This window comes from Symphalangus syndactylus, chromosome 14 (genome assembly GCF_028878055.3).
Source record: "Symphalangus syndactylus isolate Jambi chromosome 14, NHGRI_mSymSyn1-v2.1_pri, whole genome shotgun sequence".
NCBI lineage: Eukaryota > Metazoa > Chordata > Mammalia > Primates > Hylobatidae > Symphalangus > Symphalangus syndactylus.
The window spans coordinates 97015311-97039973 of record NC_072436.2 but is presented as its reverse complement, the minus strand read 5'-3'; the positions used below and the strand labels follow the sequence as shown (position 1 = coordinate 97039973).

The following is a 24663-nucleotide window of genomic DNA, read 5'->3' as shown; positions in this document are numbered from 1 at the left end:
CCAGCACCTTGGGAGGCAGAGGTGGGAGGACCACCTGAGGCCAGGAGTTCAAGACCAGCCTGGGCAACATGGTGAGACTCCATCTCCACAAAAAAATTTTAAAGTTAGCTGGGCGTGGTCGTGCACACCTGTAGCCTCGGCTAAATGGGAGCCTGAAGCAGGAGGATTACTTGAGCTCAGAAGATGGAGGCTGCAATGAGCCATGTTCATACCACTGCACTGCAGCCTGGGTGACGGAGCAAGAATCTGTCTCAAAAAAAAAAAAGAAAAAGAAAATTATGAATTACTGTGCTACATTGCTTCTCTCAACAGAACAGCCTGGGCAACACAGTGAGATCCCGTCTCTACAAAAAAATTTTAAAAATCAGCCAGGCATGGTGGCATGCGCCCATAGTCCCAGCTGCTCGGGAGGCTAAGATGGGAGGATCGCTTGAGCCCGGGAGGTAAAGGCTGCAGTAGGCTGTGATTACACCACTGCACTCTGGACTTGGGGACTGAGCAAGACCCTATCCCAAAAAAAGAAACTCATCCTTGTGTTAACTACCAATAGCTGATTCAACAAGGATTACCAATGGCTGCTAAAACCAAGGAGGGAAAAGTAATGGAAAAACAGGGTAGACACAGTCTCAAATTATCACCCCATAGTCTTCTTAGTAATTACAAAGTGGATGAGGTGCCTCTGCAAGAGAGATGTGGGAATCACCATCTTAACCAAGTGATCAAACTGTGGTGGTGGCATCATTATTGCACACCTGCCTTTATATCTGTTGATGTGATACAGTATAAGACGTGCCCATCACCTATGAAGTATTCTTGCTAAAAATGCTTAATCTGAGTCTCATCATGGGAAAAAAAAAAAAAAACACAGAAAAATACAAAATATGGAAGAGACATTCCAGCCTGGGCTCTTCAAAAAAAAAAAAAAAAAGCCAGTGTTATTAAAAAACAAACAAAAAAGCTAAGGAAATTGTTCTGAATTAAGATAATAAAGAGATGTAGCAATCAAATCCAATGCATCAATTTAATTGACTCCTCAGTCAATAAGTGAAACATCTATAAAGGAAACTTGTTAAAGTGGGAAAATCTGAACATGGACTACATATATCAGATGGTGGTACAGTATTGTTAATTTTTTAAGAGTGATACTGATGTTGTGATTTTAGAGATGATGACTTTACTCTAAAGAGAAATATGCTGAAAGATCCAGTGTCATTATGGCTACAACTTCAAGTGGTTCAGCCAAAAAGAAAAAACGTGTGCGTGTGTGTAGGTACTTTCTGTGTAAAGAGGGTATGAGAGAAAGTAAACATGGCAAAATATTAACAACTGGCAAACCTACACAAAGGGTAGTACGGAGAACAGGCATGGTGGCTCACGCCTGTAAACCCAGCACTTTGGGAGGCCGAGGCAGGTGAATCACCTGAGGTCAGGAGTTCGAGACCAGCCTGGCCAACATGGTGAAACCCCATCTATACTAAAAATACAAAACTTAGCCGGGTGTGGTGGTGGGCACCGGTAGTTCCAGCTACTCAGGAGGATGAGGCAGGAGAATCACCTGAACCCAGTAGGCGGACGTTGCAGTGAGCCGGGATCGCACCACTGCATCACAGCCTGGGCGACAGAGCAAGACTCTGTCTCAAAAAAATAAATCAAATAAAAAAGGGTGGTACGGGAGTATTCCATTTTACTATTCTTTCAGCTTTTCTTTATGTTTATCTATTTTCAAAATAACAAAATTGGAAGGGCAAGGTCATTAACATTCTCTGAGCACACAGAAGGAGAGAATGATACTTAACTGAATAAAAGTCACCTTATAATTAAATGCTCAAAGAATAAGCTGAACATACATATGCAAATTTGTCTGTAACTCCAACTTGCCCTTTTGAAACAGGACTTTCTTCCTGAAAACAGGATCTTTACCAAACCTGTGTGCATTTCTTCGAAAAGATGATACAAAGCTGCCTAAATTTAATTCAATGACTTAAAAGGAAAAATTAAACAGGCAAAGGTTATTTCAGGTAAACTGAATGTACACTGAAAGATAAGAATATTTGTATTTTTCCTCATGCAATAAGTCAAAAGGACAGGATAAATCAGTCCATATTCAGGCAAGGAACATTTAAGTTGATCATCTTACCTCCTAAAGCCTAGCAGTAGGCTACTTCTTACAGACTGCAGCGAGATAGGCAACGTATTTGATTTCACTGCAAAAGAAAATGACCATCATTAAATCTCAGACCAAACAAATTTAAAAACCCTGTATTATCAAATTGAAAACATATTTATATCAATACCTTTTAGTTTTCATTTTGGAAATTGTATTTAAAAAATAAAAATGTTTTCATACAAAATTAGACAATGCAGTAATATATATATATATCTGCAATATAAGCTACCCTTTTAATGTATTTTTAATTTTCATGAATATATACAACTAATTTATAAATATCCTTTCCTATAAATGGCAATTACTAACATACCAGCAGACTCAGAGTCAGCCTGGTACACACACTGAAGCTGTATGTTGTTGGACATGGTGGCACCATGAAGAGAGAGACTGTACAACCCTACAGGACTTTTGTTCTTTAAAGACAGCAGATGAGAGGAAAAATTCTTTTCTCAGACAGGTGTTGGGTTCTGTTGAACCATTCATACTTTCTCATTTCATTTTCCACTATGATCAATGACCTGCACTCACATAAGAGTAACCACCTAAAGTAATAATAAAATAGGTCATACGTCTGTTATGTAATTGACTTATATTGATCTTTCTTTTTCTGAGTATTTGTTTGCTCTACTACTCATTTTGACATTTAACAGTCTACAACCTTGTATGTTTCAATACTGACATTATAAGCCTGATTTGCCATTGTGTAAGAATCACACCTTACACTGACTCTTCACATAACCCTTGCCAAACTACCAAGGGATGAGATCACAGTAGGCATTCCCTGAATTTATTTTTCCCTGCAATTGTATTAAAATGGGACCGTGTTATAAGTAATAGAGTTAATCTTTTCACTATAAATGTAACGTGGCTACTGAATAATACAAAAAGGACGGGATTAGAGAGGAATTCATAGTAGAAGCAAATTCTGAAGACAATAAATACAGTTTAAGTGAAGGTTAAGATACCTGGTTTCATTAAAGAAAAATCCCATGGGAAAAGTCACGGCCCATTTTAAGTGTTCATCTCCCCAAAAATAACAAATTAACCCACACACATAAGGAGAATTGTTTTAGATCAGCTGCTATATTCCTTGAACAAGGAGCCTAAGTTTCTCAGTGCTTTTATAGCATTTGAAAATCTAAAAGTCATTTTTAAAATGACCTGCACTGAGTCACTGAAGGAATTTTAAAGGGAACACAACCACATGCCTCTCAGCAGCTTTTAGTTTTATGTGATCAAATTAATTTTCCATGCCTACAAACACAAATGGGAAAACGTTCTCTATTACTCCAGAACTTAATCAAGATAATCCATTTGCTGTTCTCTATTGCCTGACATTTCCTGTGATGTAGTAACCAGCAGTGCATTCCTAAGAGCTGCCTAAAGCACATACCAGCAATTATAGAATGAATTATTTGTAAATCAAAGCTGGAGGGGAAGGCACTGACAGGAAAAGCTCAAATACTTGGCAAACTTCTTGGCATTTTTCTTTTTCAAATCTAATAAACAACCTCTTGAAAATTCATTTTTATACTATTCAAAATAGTATTCTACAGAATATTGTCAAGTTTTTATTCATTAAAAAGGTGACCAGAAACATCTCAGCTGGAAGGCTGCTGACAAAAAGCATCTAGTTTCCTTAGCAACAAACAAGCCTGAAAAATCAAGAGGTTGACAACGAAGTGGAATGGATAATATGATAAAAGGAAAAGGCAGCTCTCGTGTATCCACCCTGTGAGCCCAGATTCCTCTGCTAATGCTTCTCTGTTTTCTTCTTGCCAGATTGGAAAATCTATATATTATACAGAGTGGAAGGCAAAATCAATACACTCAGATAGCAGCCAGCAATAATACTCAATATTTGACTCAAATAACTACAACAGTCACCATTTTTCATACTGGACACTTTGCCTTTCCCTTACAATATTACAACAAATATTTTAAGTGACATGCACAAGTAATACATACCAATAACCTGGTTTGTATAAAGCTTCCACCTATACAGTTTGAATATAATATTAATGAGAGCTTAACTGTTAACATTTTAGGGAGCTAAAAATTAATGTATGTCTGTGTTTTGTTTGTAAATGACATATTTTTCAGAAGATCTGAAAAACTGTTTAGCAACACCCTGGACGTGTTAAAAAAATAAGGTCTCTTAAGAACATCTTATTTATTAATTAAAAAAAAAAAATACAGGTCAGGCGCAGTGGCTCACACCTGTAATCCCAGCACTTTGGGAGGCTGAGTCAGGCGGATCACTTGTGGTTACGAGTTCGAGACCAGCCTACCCAACGTGGTGAAACTCTGTCTCTACTAAAAATAGAAAAAATTAGCCAGGCATAGTGGCACGTGCCTATAATCCCAGCTACTTGGGAGGCTGGGGCAGGAGAATCGCTTGAACCCAGGAGGTGGAGGATGCAGTGAGCCAAGTTCGCACCACTGCATTCCAGCCTAGGTGACAGAGTGAGACTGTGTCTCAAAAACAAATAAAATAAAATAAAGTGCAGTATGGTGAAAAGAACAAAGTTAAAGTCTGAACATCTTCTGGTTCAAATCGCTAACCTTGGGCAAACCATTTAACTTCTCTACGCCTTTAGTCATCTATCAACGGAGATAATTGTATTAACATGTGATGAGCATTATAAAGCACCCTAGCAGTTAAAAATGTTTAGTAAACATTTGCTGTGTTTTTGTTAATGAAGACTAGAAGTCTTTATAATAGATGTTAGTTTAAAAAACACTTCAGAAACAACATCGCATTTGATTTTCACAACTCCCCCAAGTTAGGTAGTACTATCCCTGTTTAGTAAAAGTGAAGCAGAGAGGTCAGAAGACGACTTCTAAATCACATAATCGGTGGCCAGATTATAAAGAATGTCCACATCTTCAGGGTCTCCAGTCCAGCCTTCAGTCTAACACCATATTACATATAATATTCGATGTCCTTATAACATTAAAATTACTTCCAAATTATCCACAAGTTCAACTCATAAACCGTTTTATCAGTCTGGCTTTAACAAAACACATAAAACCTTCCTTGCTTTCATCGCATGAACCACCCTGCATGCCCTCAATAGTAACTGAAATAAACATCTAAGTTTACTGCTAATGTTGTATACTTACAAAATGATAATATAAAGTCTAAGTTCCCATTTGCTGCTTCACTTCTCAATTCAGCTTGAGAAAATGTATCACTATCAGACAGACATCCATTTTCCTGGAGATAAAGCATATATCAATGAGAATACATCTCAGCTAACAATATTTTGATATGCCAAAGTTCCTGTTTTCCTGATTCTTTGAATCACCATATTCTCTGATTTTCTAGAAAAATACATAAGCTCAGTAACTGAATTTTAGCAAAAATTTAAAGATGACATTTCAGCATTCCAAATTAAATGCTTATCTTCAAATACAGATGATCTGATGTCTTTAGAGGGCCTTACTTCCAGGATGAGTTTACTACTGAGGACACTACAACAATTCTCCCATTCAAGACAAAACAAAAATTCAATGCATTAATCTAAAATATTTTGGGACATACAGTTTGGCCAGGATCTAATTTAATTTAATTTAACTCAGAGAGGCTCATCACTTGTCCCAACATCATTTGTTTAACAATTTAAATATATGAGTCAAAATTTAGCTCAAATACATTTATTGAATCAGTTTATTATAGTGTATTTAAAAAACACCTAATCAGCAATAAGCAATGATAAAAAATAAATTATGGCATACCCATACAATGAAACAGCATACAAGCATAAAATATATTTTGTGGAATTAAATATTGCTATGAAAAGGTGTCAAATGAAAAAGAGTTCATCATGAAACAAATATGAGAGAAATGTAATTTTTCTTCAGGTCTCTAATAGGCCAGAAACAGAGAATTTTATGGGGAGTCTGAAAGTAATGAAGCCAAAAAGAAGTAAGTTTTTAAAAGGAAAATAAGAATGTTCTTTCTTTTTATTAAACTATAGCCTCTGTCAAGTTAGGTGGATAATAGGAACAGTATAGTAAGAGTTGCTCGATAATATGAACAGTATACTTTTTTGCCAAAAGAGATTTCTCCAGCCTATTATACATCTGAAAGAACATACATGCTAAGCAATGACTATCTCAAGGAACTATGGACAGATTGTACAGCCCTAACACTTACTTGTGTTCTCTAATTTATCAACAAATATTTATTATGTAATTTCTGAAAACTGATTTAAAAATGTACTGTTTAATGTACAGCTGAAGACAAAAGGCATTATCAAGTCGGGCACAGTGGCTCACACCTGTAATGCCAGCACTTTGTGAGGCCTAGGCAGGCTGATCACCTAAGATTAGGAGTTTGAGACCAGCCTGGCCAACATGGTGAAATCCCATCTCTACTAAAAATACAAAAATTAGCCGGGCGTGGTGGTGGGCGCCTGTAATCCCAGCTACTTGGGAGGCTGAGGCAGAAGAATTGCTTGAACCTAGCAGGCAGAGGAGGTTGCACTGAGCCCAGATCACACCACTGCACTCTAGCCTGGGTGACAGAGAGAGATTCTGCCTCAAAAAAAAGAAAAAAGAAAAAAAAGCAGATCAATACTGTGAGTTCTATTAAGCACTTAACAGAGTAGTTTTCAAGCCCAAAACATTCAATACTACTGAAATTCCAGCAATGAAGGCACCATAGTTGAGATGAGAATGAATGTAACCAAATTTGGGATAAGTTTCCAAATTAGATCTGCTGTTCCCTAAGATAAGTCACTAGTGAGAAAGCCAAAGCAGTAACCACGAAGACACTGGATCTGGGGGCTATATTTCTGCAAAGAAAGAAAACATCTGAAAAAGTAAGAATATGTGGGAAAGTTACTTAAAAAAAATTTTTTTAACAGTAAAATATGTATAGTACAGGCTCAACATACTCCACTAAGAACTTAGGGAAAGAGGTGAAGACACTGAAGATATAAACCCTAACACTTCAGACGACTGTAATTATGTAATTATTTTAATGAAAGAAACACTGTAACATTATTAGAAAAATCAAGGTATTATATGAATGACTGTGTAGGAAACATCTTTTAAACAACATGTTCCTTATTAAGTATTAGGTGCTCTGCCATCTTGTTCCTAACGGCACAGCACTTTCTGTTTTGTTTTTGTCACTCATATATTCAGCGCTAAGCATTCTGTTTTGAAAGCGGAAAACGCAACCTTTGCTAATCCAATGCACTGTCCCAATCAACATCTTCATGTGCCTCTTCATCAACAGCTTGCCTACTCTGGTAAGGACCAGAAGCATTTGGTAGAAAAACAAAGGTTGGCTGGGCGCGGTGGCTCACGCTTGTAATCCCAGCACTTTGGGAGGCTGAGGCGGGCGGATCACGAGGTCAGGAGATCGAGACCACGGTGAAACCCCGTCTCTACTAAAAATACACAAAAAAATTAGCTGGGCGTGGTGGCGGGCACCTGTAGTCCCAGCTACTCGGAGAGGCTGAGGCAGGAGAATGGCGTGAACCCAGGAGGCGGAGCTTGCAGTGAGCCGAGATTGCGCCACTACACTCCAGCCTGGGCGACAGAGCGAGACTCCGTCTCCAAAAAAAAAAAAAAAAAAGAAAAACAAAGGTTTAGAGTTTAAAAAAAAAAGAGAGAGAAAGACTAGTATATATACTATTAGTGCATTTATGAAAATTTATGGGAAGTGAAAAATAATATTCAAAGTGAAAACTGAAGCAGGGCACAGTGACATGTGCCTATAATCCCAGCTACTCAGGAGGCTGAGACAGGAGGATTGCTTAAGCCCAGAGTTCAAGACCAGCCTGGATAACATACTGAAACCCCTGTTTCTTTAATAAAATAAAATAAAACCTAATTTATAAATGAAAATTGCAGGTGCATTTCAGGGCGGGATTAGGGGTTAATATTGTTTTAATTTTTCCCGATATTGGCATATTGTCTTTTTAATACACAAGAAAAATGCTGCTTTGTCTTTTTGAGTTTTGAAAGTTTAACCACTATAAATGTTATACCAACTAATATTTTTACAAAGCTTTAGAAAATTGTATACAGGGCCGGGTGCGGTGGCTTATGCCTGTAATCCCAACACTTTGAGAGGCTGAGGCAGGTGGCTCACCTGAGGTCGGGAGTTCGAGTCCAGCATGACCAACATGGATAAACCCTGTCTCTACTAAAAATACAAAATTAGCCAGGCATGGTGGCACATGCCTGTAATCCCAGCTACTCGGGAGGCTGAGGCAGGAGAATTGCTTGAACCCAGGAGGTAAAGGTTGTGGTGAGCCAAGATTGTGCCATTGCACTCCTGCCTGGGCAACGAGAGAGAAACCCCGTCTCAAAAAAAAAAAAAAAGAAAATTGTATACAGATTTGACCACTCTGAGTCCTCAGTTCAATGACTTTTTTGTGTGTGACCACTAAACATTAAGGAGGAAAGATATTCTCTTCAATTATTAAATTAAAACCACACTTGTACTCACCTGCAAAATGGCACGTGCTGAGTTTACACTATCAAAGCATGGAATCACATAATCTACATATGTTTCCTGATCAGGATGTACTCCCAATTCTTGCATTCCTTTGAGGATTTCAATTATACCTACCAAATAAAATGTAGAAGCACAGAGATAAAGAACTTAGAATAAAGTAAGAAAAGATCAGTAAGTTCAGTTCAATTATTTTCTGAATCATAATATAAGAAAATTACTCAGCAATTCGTTTGTCTAAAAGGCAGAAAAGCAATGGAACTGTGAGATATAATGATAAAAAAATTAACTCCTCCTTTCTTCATCCCCCTCTGTGAAACAGTGAATTTCAAGAAAGTATCCTTGAAATTATAAGTATAAAGAAACTTGAAACAATTAAGCAATGTGCCCAACATTTATGGCACCCCAACAGTGATTATAATACAATATTGCTATTATAGAGCAATGATAGACTTGTACAAAAAATACTTGACCAGAATAAATGCTGCAAAGAGAAGTGACTGATTTCAAAACATGTTTTCAAATTAAGCACTTATGTAAAAAGTTCCCTAATTGTTACTAATTTCTGATTTCATGTTACAATGTAAGAATGAAAAACTAATAGCGAACAATTTATTCTAATGAATTATTGTCTAATTGTATTTAAAACTAACTTAAATGTCAAGTAAGTTGCTTCCTCTATCTCATTTCCCACTCACAAAAATCTCTTTTAATAACTTCTTAAAAATTAAGTCATTTCATGTTTTCAGAGCTACAGTGAGTTTCAAATAGATCAGTTAATTCTAGACAACTGTTAAGACAACTGTCAGATTACTCAAGTATCACCTAATTTGACAGAGGCTACAGTTTAATAAAAAGAAAGAACATTCTTATTTTTCCTTTTAAAAACTTACTTATCTTCGGCTTCATTACTTTCACATTATTAAAACTCCCCCTAAAAGTCCCTGTTTCTGGCCTACTAGAGACCTAAAGATAAATTACATTTCTTTCAAATTTGTTACATGATGAACTCTAGTACAAATAATTGACAGTAAATTCCTACTGAGTACAGAAAAACAAAAGCAAGTCTAACTATATTATAAATACCCGCACATTTCTTTTAGATAAAATTTAGATTATGTAAAAAAAAAAAAACTAAGTATAATTTTTTTAAAATTTAGGTTATGAATCAGAATATTTTAACTTTAAACAGTTCATCATATACAGAATTACCTAATACTAGCCTAAAAACAGACAAATAGACCAATGGAACAGAACAAAGAATCTAAAAATAAACCCACACACATATAATCAACTAATTTTGACAAAGGCACCAATAAATGGTGCTGCAGCTGCAGGCAGTGGTGCACACCTATAGTTTCAGCTATTCAGGAGGCTGATGCAGGAGGACTGCTTGAGCCCAGGAGTTCAAGTCCAGCCTGGGCAACATAGCAAGACCTTGTCTTTTTTTGAGACAGAGTATTGCTCAGTCACCCAAGCTGGAGTGCAGTGGTGTGATCTCGGCTCACTACAACCTCCGCCTCCCTGGATCAGGCAATTCTCCTGCCTCAGCCTCCTGGGTAGCTGGGATTAAAGGTGCACATCACCATGCCCAGCTAGTTTTTGTATTCTTAGTAGAGATGGGGTTTCACCATGTTGGTCAGGCTAGTCTTGAACTCCTGACCTCATGATCCTAGAGATGGGGTTTCACCATGTTGGTCAAGCTGGTCTTGAACTCCTGACCTCATGATCCGCCTGCCTCGGCCTCCCAAAGTGTTGGGATTACAAGCATGAGCCACCACGCCCGGCCTGGACCCTTATCTTATACAATACACAAAAATCAACTCAAAATAGATTAAAGACTTAAACTTGAAACCATAAAACTCCTAGAAGAAAACACTGGTCTTGACAATGACTTTTTGACTTGAGATCAAAGCACAGACAATAAAAACAGTGAAGTGGAACCACATCTAACTAAAAACCTTCTAAATGGTAAAGGAAACAATAAAATGAAAAGGGGACCTGTGGAATGGGAGAAAATATTTGCAAACCACGTTATCTGATAAGGAGCTAATATCTAAAATATATAATAAGGAACTCACACAATTCAATAGCAAAAAAACCCCAAATAATTCAATTAACAAATGGGCAAAGGATCTGAATACACGTTTCCAAAGACATAAAAATGGCCAACAGGTTTACGAAAAGATGCTCAACATTACTAATCAGGGAAATGCAAATTGAAGCTACAATGAGATATCACCTTACACCTGTCAGAATGGCTACTATCAAAAGTCAAAAGCAATTAGACAGTGGTGAGGATGTCGAGAAAGTGAACCCTGGTCTACTGTTGGTGGGAGAGTATGGAGATTCCTGAAAAACTTAGAAGTAGAATTCCCAACAATCCCACTTCTGAGCATATGTCCAAAGGAAATACAATCACTATCTCGAAGAAACATTTGTTCATCCCAGCATCGTTCACAGTACCCAAGATGTAGAAACATGCTGTCAACAGATAAAGAAAATGTGGCATATATACACATATAGAATGGAATACTATTCAGCCTTAAAAACAAAGAAAATCCTGTCATTTACAACAACATGAATGAACTTGAAGCACATGCTAAGTGAAATAAGCCAGATACAGAAAGATAAATACTACATCATCTCACTTATATATGGAATCTATTAAAAAAAAAAAGTTGAACTCTTATGGGACTGGGCAGTGAGTGAAAAGGGATGATGGTCAATAAGTATAAATTTTCAGTTATACGGTAAATAAGTTCTGGACACAATGTACAGAATACTTGATATTTGCTGAGAGAGTTGATCTCAAGTGTTCTGGCCACAGTATTTTTTTTTTTGAGACGGAGTTTCGCTCTTGTTGCGCAAGCTGGAGTGCAATGGTGCGATCTCAACTCACAGTAACCTCCACCTCCTGGGTTCAAGCGATTCTTCTGCCTCAGCCTCCTGAGTAGCTGGGACTACAGGCACGCACCACCATGCTGAGGAATTTTTGTTATTTTTACTAGAGACAGGGTTTCACCATGTTGGCCAGGCTGGTCTCAAACTCCTGACCTTGTGATCCGCCTGCCTCTGCCTCCCAAAGTGCTGGGATTACAGGCATGAGCCACCACGCCCGGCCAATACAAAATTTTTAAAAAGGTAACTAGCTAAAAGAAAAAATAAAAAAAAGCCCAGCACGGTGGCTCACACCTGTAATCCCAGCACTTTGGGAGGCCACGGCAGGGGGATCACCTGAAGTCAGGAGTTTGAGACCAGCCTGGCCAACATGGCAAAATCCCATCTCTACAAAAAATAAAAAAAAATTTGCTGGGCGTTGGGGGCCCAGACTTTTGGCCCCAGCGCTGGCCCCCCCAGCCCCACACTCTATATCTCCGTGTGCTCCTAAGTGTTACTTCCCTTTCGTATGAGGGGACCCAGCGCCCGGGGGGAGGAAGGAGGGCGTGGGTGTGGGCGCAGAAGCTTTTCCAGTGTGTATAAATCCATGAAAATAAACGCCACCTGCACCCCACCCAAAAAAAAAAAAATTTGCTGGGTGTGATGGCACATGCCTGTAATCCCAGCTACTAGTGAGGCTGAAGCAGGAGAACTGCTTGAACCCAGAGGTCAGAGGTTGCAGTGAGCCAAGATCACACCACTGCCCTCCAGCCTGGGCGACAGAGCCTGCATAACTAGCTGAGGTGATGGATATGTTAGCTTGACTGTGGTAATGACTTCACAATGTGTACATATATCAAAATGTAGCCAGGTGAGGTGGCTCATGCTTGTAATCCCAGCACTTTGGGAAGCCAAGGTGGGAGGATTGCTCGAGCCCAGGAATTTGAGACCAGCCTAGGCAACACAGGGAGACCCGTTTCTACCAAAAAAAAATTTTTTGAACTAGCCAGCCATGGTAATATGTGCCTGTGGTCCCACTGAGGCTGAGGTGGAAAAATCTCAAGCCTGGGAGGTCAAGGCTGACAGAGTGAGACACTGTCTCCAAAAAGTCATGTTGTTTATCATATAGATAGATGATCGATTGATAGAAAGATAGACAGACAGATATAGATTTAGCTACACAATTATTCATCCTTCATACCTCAGTAAAGTTGGCTGAGAAGAATAAATAACCTAATATCTTCAAATCTTAGAGGTTTACATGTATTTTTCAAGATGTAAAAATAATGTTTTTAATTAGCCAGGCATGGTGGCAGGCGCCTATAATCCCAGCTACTGGGGAGGCTGAGGCAGGGGTATTGCTTGAACCCAGGAGGCAAAGGTTACAGTGAGCCAGTATCACGCCACTACACTCCAGCCTGGGCAACAGAGCGAGACTCGGTCTCAAATAATAATAATAATAATAATAATAATAATAATAATAATAATAATGTTTTTTAAAATCCCTAAACAAAGCATGTGCTTACTGAAATTTAAGAGAACATGCATATAGAGTTGGTCCACACTGTAGACAGAGGCCTAACAATACTTGTAAGCGAAATTTAAACCATTCCTCTAATAATTCACTGGGTATCACTACTAACAACCTTCATAACTACCATAAAAGATGGCAAATCCCACTGTGCTCTTCTTCATATGAAAAGATTACTAAGCACCTGACATGATGACATAGCTAAGTTGTTTCTGAATTTCTAGTAATAGATTTGTGTTAATCTTATGTCCTCAGTGTCCTTTCTGACCAGTAATAATTGTTTCCAGGACAATTATTATTTACTTAAAGTAAACGGCTAAGTTGCTGGTGAGATACTCTGGTGAAATGACAAAAAAAAAAAAAAAAAAAAAAAAGGCTTGGGACTTGAAAGACCCAGCTCTCCCCCTTAGTTCTGGTACTTAATAGCAATGTAAATCTAAGCAAGTCATCACACGTTTCTGAGCCATAATTTCGTGGCTTACACACTAGAATGGAAATATGCCAGGAACTGTGCTTCTAGACGCTTTTACACATATTGCTTTGCTAAATCTTTCTAACTACCATCCATGGACTATGCAAGGCAATATGAGTCGAAGCACTTAATGAATAATTTTCTGACCTATAAGAGTCTATGCCTATTGAATGGATGGAAGTTCCAAGAACTGAAATATTATTCATAGGCATGGAAGAAATTCTTGTGGTCTAAATTCTTAGGGAAGATTGAGGACAACAGAACTATAACATTCTGGAAAAAAAGGATTTCAATATTACCACTTGGCTTAGATCAGTATGTCAAACTCCAAGGTTTCAATCAGGGTTTGGGTGTGCTTCTCTACATAAAGAAAGCTGAAATGCCTTTAGAAGTCAACTAATCAAGTGAAGTAAGCTAGACACAGAAAGACAATACTGTCTCACTTACATGTAGAATCAAAAACAGTCGAAAACTCACAGAAGCAGAAAGTAGGACAGCAGTTGCCAGGGACTAGGGTGAGGGAGATATTGGTCAAAGGGCACGAACTTTCTGTTAATGAGTAAGTTCTAGGGTTCTAATGTACAGCATGGTGGCTACTACTAGTAATACTTTATTGTTTACTTGAAATTGGTAAAAAAACAGATTTTAAGTGTCCTCACCACACTCATGGACACAGGCATACACACAAATGGTTAACTATGGGTGTTGTATGTTTATGGTTGTTAATTAACCTGACTATGGTAATCAGGACACAATGTACCTGTATATAAAATCATTACATTGTACACCTTGAATATATAACACTTTGTGTCAATTTTTAAAAGTGGGGGAAAGTCAATGAATCTTCTAACAAAAGTATAAAGTAATTTCTCCAAGATCACAAGCATAACTTGAATAAGAAACCAAGTCTCAGGCCAGGCGCAGTGGCTCACGCCTGTAATCCCAGCACTTTGGGAGGCCAAGGTGGGCGGATCACAAGGTCAGGAGATCGAGACCATCCTGGCTAACAGGGTGAAACCCTGTCTCTACTAAAAATACAAAAAATTAGCCGGGCGTGGCGGCAGGCGCCTGTAGTCCCAGCTACTTGGGAGGCTGAGGCAGGAGAATGGCGTGAACCCAGGAGGTGCAGCTTGCAGTGAGCCGAGATCGCCACTGCACTCCAGCCTGGGTGACACAGCGAGACTCCATCTCAAAAAAAAAAAAGAAACCAAGTCTATTAATTCCTGGCAGGTGCTTGTTACGCTACAAAAAATGCTAAAGCCTACATGTTTTTCCTGCAATCAGAAGGAACTGGGATCAAGTCCTTGTTCTGCCACCAAAAAGGATGCTTTTCAGTGGCTCCTTGTTGCCAATATAGGAATGATGATAATAAAGCTCCCCACTTAACTCTCAGGGTGGTCACTAAATTAAAGGAAAAAATATGTGCAGAATCCTAAAACTACTAAATAACTGTGTGTGTGTGTGTGTGTGTGTGGTGTTTTGTTTTTGTTTTGTTTTTTGAGACAGCGTCTCACTCTGTCACCCAGGCTAGACTGCAGTGGCAGCGATCAAGGGTCAATGCAGCCTCGACTTCCTAAGCTCTAGCAATCCTCCCACCCCAGCCTCCCAAGCAGCTAGGAGTACACCACCTCGCTCGGCTAATTTTTCTATTTTTTTGTAGAGACAGGATTTTGCCAAGTTGCCAAGGCTAGTCTCAAAATCCTGGGCTCAATTAATCCCCCTACTTCAGCCTCCCAAAGTATCGGGATTACAGGCGTAAGCCACCACACCCAGCCTAAATAAATGTTAATAGGAGCAATAATAACTTAATTTTTCTCAGCTGTATCAAAATACTGTAATAATACATAATCCTGGAAAGTTTCTCGGATAATAGATTTTCCAGTGTTTGAAAAGTGGCCACCAAATTGACTGCAGCTACAAGATTCTTATTCTTATAGGAAACCCTTCACCCCATCTTCTAAGCCTCAAATATGTTTCATTCTCTTAATTCTTCATTCTTCCAGTAACATTTATCAGGAGGAGGAGTATGTTCTGCTCATTTAGATTATCTATGTTGCTGGCATTTTTAACTTACATATCTTTCTAACTGAAACTAAAGCAGGCTCAAAAAAACCTGGGATTACACCTTCTGCTCAATCACTCCCTCAGGCAGCCTGAGAGAGCAGACAAAGAAAGATATTCTGTTCAGTAACTATAGTCAGATGGGAGGAGAGAAGCACTTACCAGTAAGAAGGAAAGACTGATCTATCTGAACAAATTCTAATAAAAAATACAATTCACATTTCTTTTCACAAGAAAAAGATTAAAATAATCTTATATTAACTTAGATATAAATAGATCCCAAACCTCTGTGAACCAAGAAAGTATAAACTAGGACTAAATAATCCAAGAAAAATATTTAAATACAGCCATGAGAAAGTTGATCAATCTAGAGGAAAGTCTCCATTTAAAAAGTTTAATGAGAATTATAACAGCTCACAAACTATGAGGAATGACGTATGATTTGCCTGAACAACTTTCACCAACTATGACTGTTTAATTCCACAGGATTTTACACTCTAGCCAGGGCACTCACTTTATTAGGAGGCAACTGCTTCCTCTTTGAAAAGTAAGTTCCGCCAAGAGTGGTGGCTCACGCCTATAATCCCAGCATTTTGGGAGGCTGTCGCGGGTGATCACATGAGGTCAGGAGTTTGAGACCAGCCTGGCCAACGTAGTGAAACCCCGTCTCTACTAAAAATACAAAAAATTAGCTGGGTGCAGTGACGCATGCCTGTAATCCCAGCTACTCAGGAAGCTGAGGCAAGAGAATTACTTGAACCTGGGAGGCGGAGGTTGCAGGGAGCCGAGATAGTGCCATCGCACTCCAGCCTAGACAACAAGAGCGAAACTCTGTCTCAAAAAAAAAAAAAAAAAAAAAAAAAAAGTTCCTTCTATTCAACCACTTCACTCAACTGGCATTTGGGCTTTCTGATCGGCCCTTCTTTATGTATTTTATCCCTTTCACATTCTCATTTTTATGTTTTCTAAATATACCCAGGGATATAGATCCATATTCATTATAGGTTATTTCCTGAAAGTCAGGCCAACTGGCTAGAGATGCATTATTCTAAGTGATAACTTATCACTTGTGCCACAGAGATAAATACTAGTAAGATGAGCCATGAGGAAGTAATTATAAATATCTTTCTTGGAGGTTGGTGACGGTTAAATTTGCAGCCAGAAAAATTCAACAGAAACTTGATTATTATACAGGGCACATGCCCTCAGGACCTCCTGAGGCTGTGTCACAGTAAAAAAAGAAAAAATATATATATATGTTTAAAAAAAAAAAAAGAAACTTGATTATCCTATTGTTGAAAACTCTTGGTTCCACTTTGTCTGATCCCCAAATATCTTTCTTTGATTTTCTGAAGAGATTTATTTATTCCTTATGAAACACAGCACATCCTCCATCACTGCAGTCACTTTCTTCTGTGATTTCTACCATTTTATATAGGACTTTCACTGGACAAAGAACAAGTTCATTGCATTAATAAGAATGTTACTTTCTTACCTTACACTAAAGAAACTATAAAGAATACATACAGCCATTTCTCTGTTACATAAAAGAAGACTGTAGAATATATACTTTACTATCTTTCAGGACCTTCTGCAAAGGAGAATATATTGTTTTTAAAAATTGTAAAACTGACAATCTCTTGCACTCTCAGAACACACAGAATATAAAAGCATAAACTTTTATATTTTTTCAGACAAAACCTTCATCGATTAAAAAATTCACTATCTCTTTTAGCAATGTTCTTCGTGTAAAAACTGGCAACTAATTTTTAAACAGTAGCTAAGAATTTTTAGAAAATAAACACAGTATAGTACTTACAAAAGTTGAATATGGAAGGGTTATAGTATAAAAAAGGATATTTTAAAAGGAGGACAGAAACCCTCTGTTCTAATCCCAGCCTAATGACACCTAGACGTGGAAGCTAAGGTCAGTCACTGAATGTCTGTGTGGCCCTCAGTTCCTTCATTCATGTAATGTGAGCTTTCAGTACGGCACCTTTAAAATCTAAATTCTGAGATTCTAAGACAAGATGGATTTGAGATAAAGCCCATTTTCTACTATTTCAACTGCTACAACCATAGAAAGAAATTACCTAACTCTTTCAGGTTTACTAAGTAGTAAAAATGTAGTAACCAATTCAACTGTGACATGGTTGTGGAAAGCAGATTAACCTGATGAACAAACATTTCAACTGGTACCAAAAAAATTTTCATACTTGTGTAAAGATGGACAATACTAACATGCCCAAAGAGTTTGACGGAATGATGTAAACTTTCTGTGGTTCCAAAACACTGGGTTATAGGTTACCTTTTGGAGACTTCAGACTGGAGGATATACAAAGAGTTAATCAAACTAGCATATTGTTTTCACAAAGATTTTTCTAAAAAGGATTTAGAGACTTTTATAGCCAGAAACAATTAGGGAATACTTGTTTCACTATTTCCTTTAAACCACAAGACGGCTGTACATTTAAAATAAAATTGCAATATGAAAGTCTGCTAAAAGCACTTTTTTTGTTGTTTGTGCATTCTGTTTGTCACCCAATGTCACACTAACAATTCTGCATCTCATTCCAAAGCACATTATACTTCGAGATAAAATGAAAAAGACCATTTTTTGTTTCCCCAAGGGGAAAGTACTTCTGTTAAAAGCATCTTTTTATGAGACTACTCTTTCTGAATTACCAATAATGCAAACCAAAGAATTAGATAGTGTACTCTAAAATTTAATATTTGTTCAATTCTTATTCATATCCTATAGACATCCCATGTGTACAAGGGAAAAGTATGATAAATGCTTAAACGTACTTAAGAACCTGAAAGATTGAACATTTTTGTCCTTCAATCAGCAGGCTGTCAGGTCATGAGTACTCATTTTACAATAAAAGTTTTCCTGCCTTTCCTATTATTCTAACTAAGCTCAGTTAAAAAGAAATAATTGGCCCACAAAGAAAATGGCCACACTTTTTGTTTTTATGAACCTGATTGTATACACAACTTTATCTTTATTAAAGGTAGACAATCTGATTTCAAACACTATATATAAAATCAAGAACTAAAGAATTTTTTTAAGAACTTAAAAGTAATGAACTGCTTAGAACTACGTTCATTAAGTTTCAATATCAAGATAAGAAATGAAATTAATGAAATTTGGATGAAAGAAATCCATCATGTTTTGTTTTTTAAAATGCTTACACATAATACTTCATGATGACTTAAAACAATTCCAATATCTCATAATACTCAGGAATAAGTATGCTTTTCCAAAGAATCCAATTAGATGTGCGTGCAAACCGTCATACTGGCTCTGGGAACCATTACAAATCGGTAAAAGGCAAAATCTAACCTTGAACATTTTTTTCCTTCCGATGTCCAACTAGCAATGGCCAGAAATAGTGAGTTCTGATAGGAAAACCTTCCTCCTTCATAGCCTTCATTAAGGCTTTTGCCAAATCTGAAAGAGATATCATAAAAGATCACAAAGCTACCTCAGCAAAACTTCCTTACTTGGCTTTAACTTTAAGAATGTAGTACCAGTTTTATTGGCGAGTAAAGCACAATGGAGGGTGAACTGCAGGGGAAAGGAGTGCATCTGGACTTCCTTTAACTTCTTACAGTAGTCTGTTAGCTTCTCCACAGGCTGTGGGAAAAAAGTCACCACATTAGCTGGATTGGCAAACACCCCACCGTTTGACCTGCTGCAAATATTCTACCACTTCTGAGATGAGCAGTTTAAATCCCGCATCCTCTTTCTACCCAAAAATCTTGCAACACAAGAACAAGGTTGTTATAATATTTACAACTGGTCTAATCTCATAAATGTTCCTATACTTTAAAGAATCTTATTTCCCTGCCAATTACATTGTCTACAAAGTAAAAGTGGACAGAATACCGTATTCATAGTCACACAGTGTCGTAAAAAAAAATTCCCAAAGACAATTGAGCCATCTTCCTTTGATACGGGGCATGCTAGTAAAATTTGCAACGCGACATCTTCCAATTTTTCAGTGACTAAAAGTAAAATGAGGTTCATTGCATCTGGGAAGAAAACAAAGACATCTTTTTTTAGTAAACTGAACAGTATTTTTACACTGCAACCAATGTTCCGATACTAAAGACAAAATAAGAATTGCAAACATCAAAAGCATGTATCTGCCTAAATAACAATAAAACACCTGCAAATCAAATCATCCCCATGTGTTCATTAACTCATGTTTTTGGGCTTACTTAACTGACTTTAAGAGTTCCATGTTCAGCTCCCACAATGCCCATTGTTAGAAAATGTCCTTTCCATCACGTAAGAACAGCAATTCGGATTTTTATAAAAATCATGTAAATAGACTTTTTAAAAACTACCTGGAATATATCTTCTTTCACATGTAACTTTTTCCAAAATTTCTGAGACATACTGAGGATACCCAGCTTTACTGAAGCTAAAAATAATTTGCAGTAAATCACGGTCCATAAGATGAAGCTCGGACTTCTCCACCTTCTCCAGAGTCTATAGAGAGTTCCAGAAATTAGAAGACCAAGTTAGAGTGTTTTTATTTAAGTATTAAAGCTAAATAAAATATCCAGATTCAAAAAAGTAGGGAAAAATACCACCTAAAGGTTTAGGACTTCTTTTAAAAAACAGGAAATACTCTACTTCAACAGTAACTGTTACATACCAGCACCAAGATACTAAACTATAATAATTCTCCATAAATAGGCCAGGTGCAGTGGCTCACGCTTGTAATCCCAGCACTTTGGGAGGCCGAGGCAGGCGGATCACGAGGTCAGGAGATCGAGACCACGGTGAAACCCCGTCTCTACTAAAAATACAAAAAAAAATCAGCCGGGTGTGGTGCAGTCGCCTGTAGTCCCAGCTACTCGGAGAGACTGAGGCAGAAGAATGGCGTGAAGCTGGGTGGCGGAGCTTGCAGTGAGCCGAGATCGCGCCACTGCACTCCAGCCTGGGTGACAGAGCGAGACTCTGTCTCAAAAATATAAATAAATAAATAATTCTCCATAAATACTACCCTCTGCAAGGAAACATCTTTGAAAACAGGTATAAACTTCACTTTCCTGCCTCATGTAAAACATAACACAAATTTTTACAAATGATTTTAAAGTATGTTTATTTAGACGTAAGTCATACCTGCCTAACATGGTCAATGTCGCCCTTCTCAGCATATGCATTCAATAATGCGAGGTATGTGTCTGGACCAGGCTCAATTCCGGCATCTCTCATCACTGTGAGAATGTTTTCTGCATTCTCCATATCACTACAAGTTAATTCAAAAACCAGATTACTATGCTTTTGCCAAATTTAATATAGTTATTCAACCTAAAACATACGCTTATTAAAATAAAAAATGCTAAGTGCCATTTGGAATTATGATGTCAGAAAAGAACGAATGTATATTAAACTGGATATATGTTTCTGAAATAATAAAGATCATACACATCTGATCCCCCATTAAAAATAATAATAATTATGTAGACATTAAATAACATACCCTCTTAACATTATGTAGGTTATGACTCAGACTTATTTCTGCGGTAAGAATAACATTTAGTAAATTACTCTTCAAAAATAAAAATATTTTCCAGAGCAGTTACTTCAGATCAAGCCCAGTTTCTTTTTTCTTTTCCTTTTTTTTGAGGTGGAGTCTTGCTCTGTCTCCCAAGCTGGAGTGCAATGGTGCAATCTCGGCTCACTGCAACCTCTGCCTCCCGGGTTCAAGCAATTCTCCTGCCTCAGACTCCCGAGTAGCTGGGATTACAGGCACCTGCCATCATGCCCAGCTAAATTTTTATATTTTTTTAGAGACCGGGTTTCACCATGTTGGCTAGGCTGGTCTTGAACTCCTGACCTCAGGTGATCTGCCCACCTCAGCCTCCCAAAGTGCTGGGATTACAGGCGTGAGCCACCACGCCTGGCCTCAAGCCCAATTTCTAAAAATTCAAATAAAAGATTTGTGGAACAAATGTAAAAGCACATTATAAAAATATTAGTATGCTCTACCTCATATACTACAGATTTTTTTTTGAAGGGATAGACAAACGTATTTTAAGAACTATCTACAAGAATTTTCTCTAATTTAAACCCCACTTAACAAACAAAAAAGGAGTAAAATGACCACTCAGCATCTCAGCCATCTATCACTTAAGAACCAAAACCTTAGGTTGAACATTACCCAGCTCTGGCATGCCCTGTCACAAGGGCACTGAATACTGCCTCTGTAACTGGGAGATCCTTAGTTTTCATAAATCCAAGAATCTTGCTGCAAAGGAAAAACGAAAATACTCATTGCAAGTATTTATCAAGAACACTCTTTACAACATGCACAGAATTAGGCCTTCAGTAACTTTTGTTTTTAAAATATAATAGTAACACACACTTGTTTTAGAAACCACAAAGAAAGAACTGATCCCTTTGATCCCCTTCCCACGAAACCTCACTCTCTAATGTATCAATAGTCTTGAAGTATTATCGATACAAATACTAGATTTTTAAAAATCTGATTATCTGATTTGTCTTACACTACTAATTACCCTTTTAAAAGCATAGTTTCATAAGATTCTTTTAGATAAAAATGAAATTATGTATTCCAATTTATCCCTTATTTTCCAAACCTTCCATTCATAAGTAGTAATAAATTTTACATAAGCAGAGAAATGGTGCAACTGATTTTCTAGACTACTCCCAGTTTTATAAATGAACACACCTTAAATGGCTAAGAACATTTCCCTTAGGAAATATTTAAAAAAAAAAAAAAAGCGAAGTCAGCTTTATAGCTCAACAACTTTATACCTCTCTCCAGTAAATCAAATTTTAAATTAAAATAGCAACTTTTACTTATCTTTTCTCTCTTACATGATAATTTTATATTTTATGTAAGTCAGATTACCAGATTTGCTAGATTAAAATAGTTCTGAAACAATTTCCTTCATTAGGAAGAAGCTTTAAAATAAAGAGTGAACAGACATTAGATTTACAAAATGTACAAATTTGTTCGCTTAAACATGTTCATACAGATCCATACCTGGCACCTTCAATATCTCCCACATTACAATAAGAAGCAATCAATCTCTGGTATGTCACCTGTCAATAAAATGGGCCGGTTAATTTTAAATATACTTTTTTTCTGAGTAAAGAAAAAAAATGACGGATGTGAAAACATATTCACAATAGCAACTACTTACTCGATTTGGTTGAATGTTTGCTTCCTCCATTTTTGCCAGGAAATCAGTTGGTGAGAATTCATATTCATTTTGAAGATAGACTTTAAGTAAAGCATTATAGTGACTCACATCATACACAGCACCTACAAATGAAATTTAAAATGAATTTTTAGAAAAGCATTGAAAATCCTATGCTTTAAAGTGGACCTAAATTTAACAAACAAAAAGAGTAAAACTATCACTTTAGCATTTCACCCATCCACCTTGGCGGTCAGACCTATCTACACAGATACTCTGTCACACAGAGCAAGCTAAGCATGTAAGACAGTAATTACTGAATTATTGTATAGTTACAAGTAACTGCCTATTCAGATATTAAAAGGCCTCTTACTTATGAAGCACAAAATTATCTTCCTGTCAGAAAACGCTGACAATAACCCTATATTTAAAAGTGACTGTAAGATTTTTCTATATAAAGCAGTCCTCACATTACAGACACACTGTGATGAATGGATTGTAACTTCAGTTCTTTCACACAGTAGGACTGTGCTGGCAATTCTGTCACTCAAAGCCTTCATTTGAAGGATGCATTCCATTTTCAGCTGATGAATATGATCTATGGTCTGCTCTTGTTAATTATCTGTATTCTAATGCCCTTTGTTTTCTTTGTATCCCTACTGTTTAGGGCCACATCAAATAAGGTTACCACACAGCCTTACTCTACTCAGTCATGACATCACGGTCCTTGTATCAATTTTGTGGTAACATGTCTCACTACATTTTCATGCATTAAATTTCACATCTTTATTCAACTGCCTATGACCATACAGGGCTATGGTTAGTATCTGGGGGTCAGATTATGAGATTTTAGGCAGCAGAGACCTGTTGCATTAAATTAATACACATTTTTATCTTAACAGATACGTTTCTTTCATACTTACTATGTTTCAGGCACTACGCTAAGTGTTCCACATATAGTGGCTCACTTAAACTTCACAACAACTTTGAGACACTATTATCACCCCCATCTAACAGATAGCTCAGATCTGTCAACAGCTCATTCTGTAATTTTGGACAAGTTACTTAAGCTAAAAGATCTCTTGTATCTTTATAAATCTGTAAACAAGAGTCAAACTGGCAAACTACAAGGTTTCTGGCAATATTAACTCAACAAGTATGTATCAAATGCCATTATACAAAAAGCATCATGCTACTGGCAAAGAGGAAAATAAAGAAGCTATGGATTCCATCCTCATAAAGCATACACTTACACAGGAGAGACCTATTTGTAAATAATTTTAATATAATAACACATTGTTAATCTTTCTATGAAGGAATTAATGTTATTACTGCTGTGTTATTTTAGAATGTAACCTTTTCTGCGTATATTTCTCCCAGTTCAATGACTTACTGACATACAGAAATTTCTAATTTTTAGACATTTAATACTTTAGCTTTACTTTTCTGCTCCTTTTATACTTATAAAATCCTTTTCCATTCTGAAAGTCATTTATCTATATATTTAACTTAAAAAAATCAACTTATCAAAATGTATTCTAGATGTATTCAAAACTGTGAAGGAAGAATCTGTCTTTATCCTATAGTTTTTTCACATAGGTCCTACACACTTTTTGAAGGATAGTCCTAAATATTTTTATTTATTTGTAGCTATACTTTCTTGGATTCTTTTATCTATTTTATTTTATAACTAGAAGAGGTATGGATTCTTAAACATTTAGTAAGTCCAGCTAATTACTGTGAGCTGATTTTCTGGGATTTTGCAGATTAAACAATCACATCATCTAATTCTTGTATTGTTTCACATCTTATTTCATTGCATTATACATGATTGTTGTCGGTTTTTGATTTTTAACACATTAAAGAAGCATCTTTCTATACTT

General features: G+C 37.1%; 1 protein-coding gene across 1 annotated transcript in view; it reads right to left on the bottom strand.

Annotated features, from left to right (window-relative positions):
- LRPPRC (leucine rich pentatricopeptide repeat containing) overlaps positions 1-24663 on the bottom strand; it is a 113324-nt gene that overhangs the window by 71385 nt on the left and 17276 nt on the right. Inside the window, exons 4-14 of the mRNA XM_055243390.2 lie at positions 22784-22905; positions 22624-22682; positions 21775-21861; positions 20733-20859; positions 19949-20093; positions 19485-19630; positions 19127-19232; positions 18939-19046; positions 8643-8761; positions 5297-5390; positions 2138-2204 (exon numbers count right to left, since the gene is read on the bottom strand). Coding sequence (XP_055099365.2) covers positions 2138-2204; positions 5297-5390; positions 8643-8761; positions 18939-19046; positions 19127-19232; positions 19485-19630; positions 19949-20093; positions 20733-20859; positions 21775-21861; positions 22624-22682; positions 22784-22905 — 1180 coding nt within the window. The remainder of the gene's footprint in view (positions 1-2137; positions 2205-5296; positions 5391-8642; positions 8762-18938; positions 19047-19126; positions 19233-19484; positions 19631-19948; positions 20094-20732; positions 20860-21774; positions 21862-22623; positions 22683-22783; positions 22906-24663) is intronic.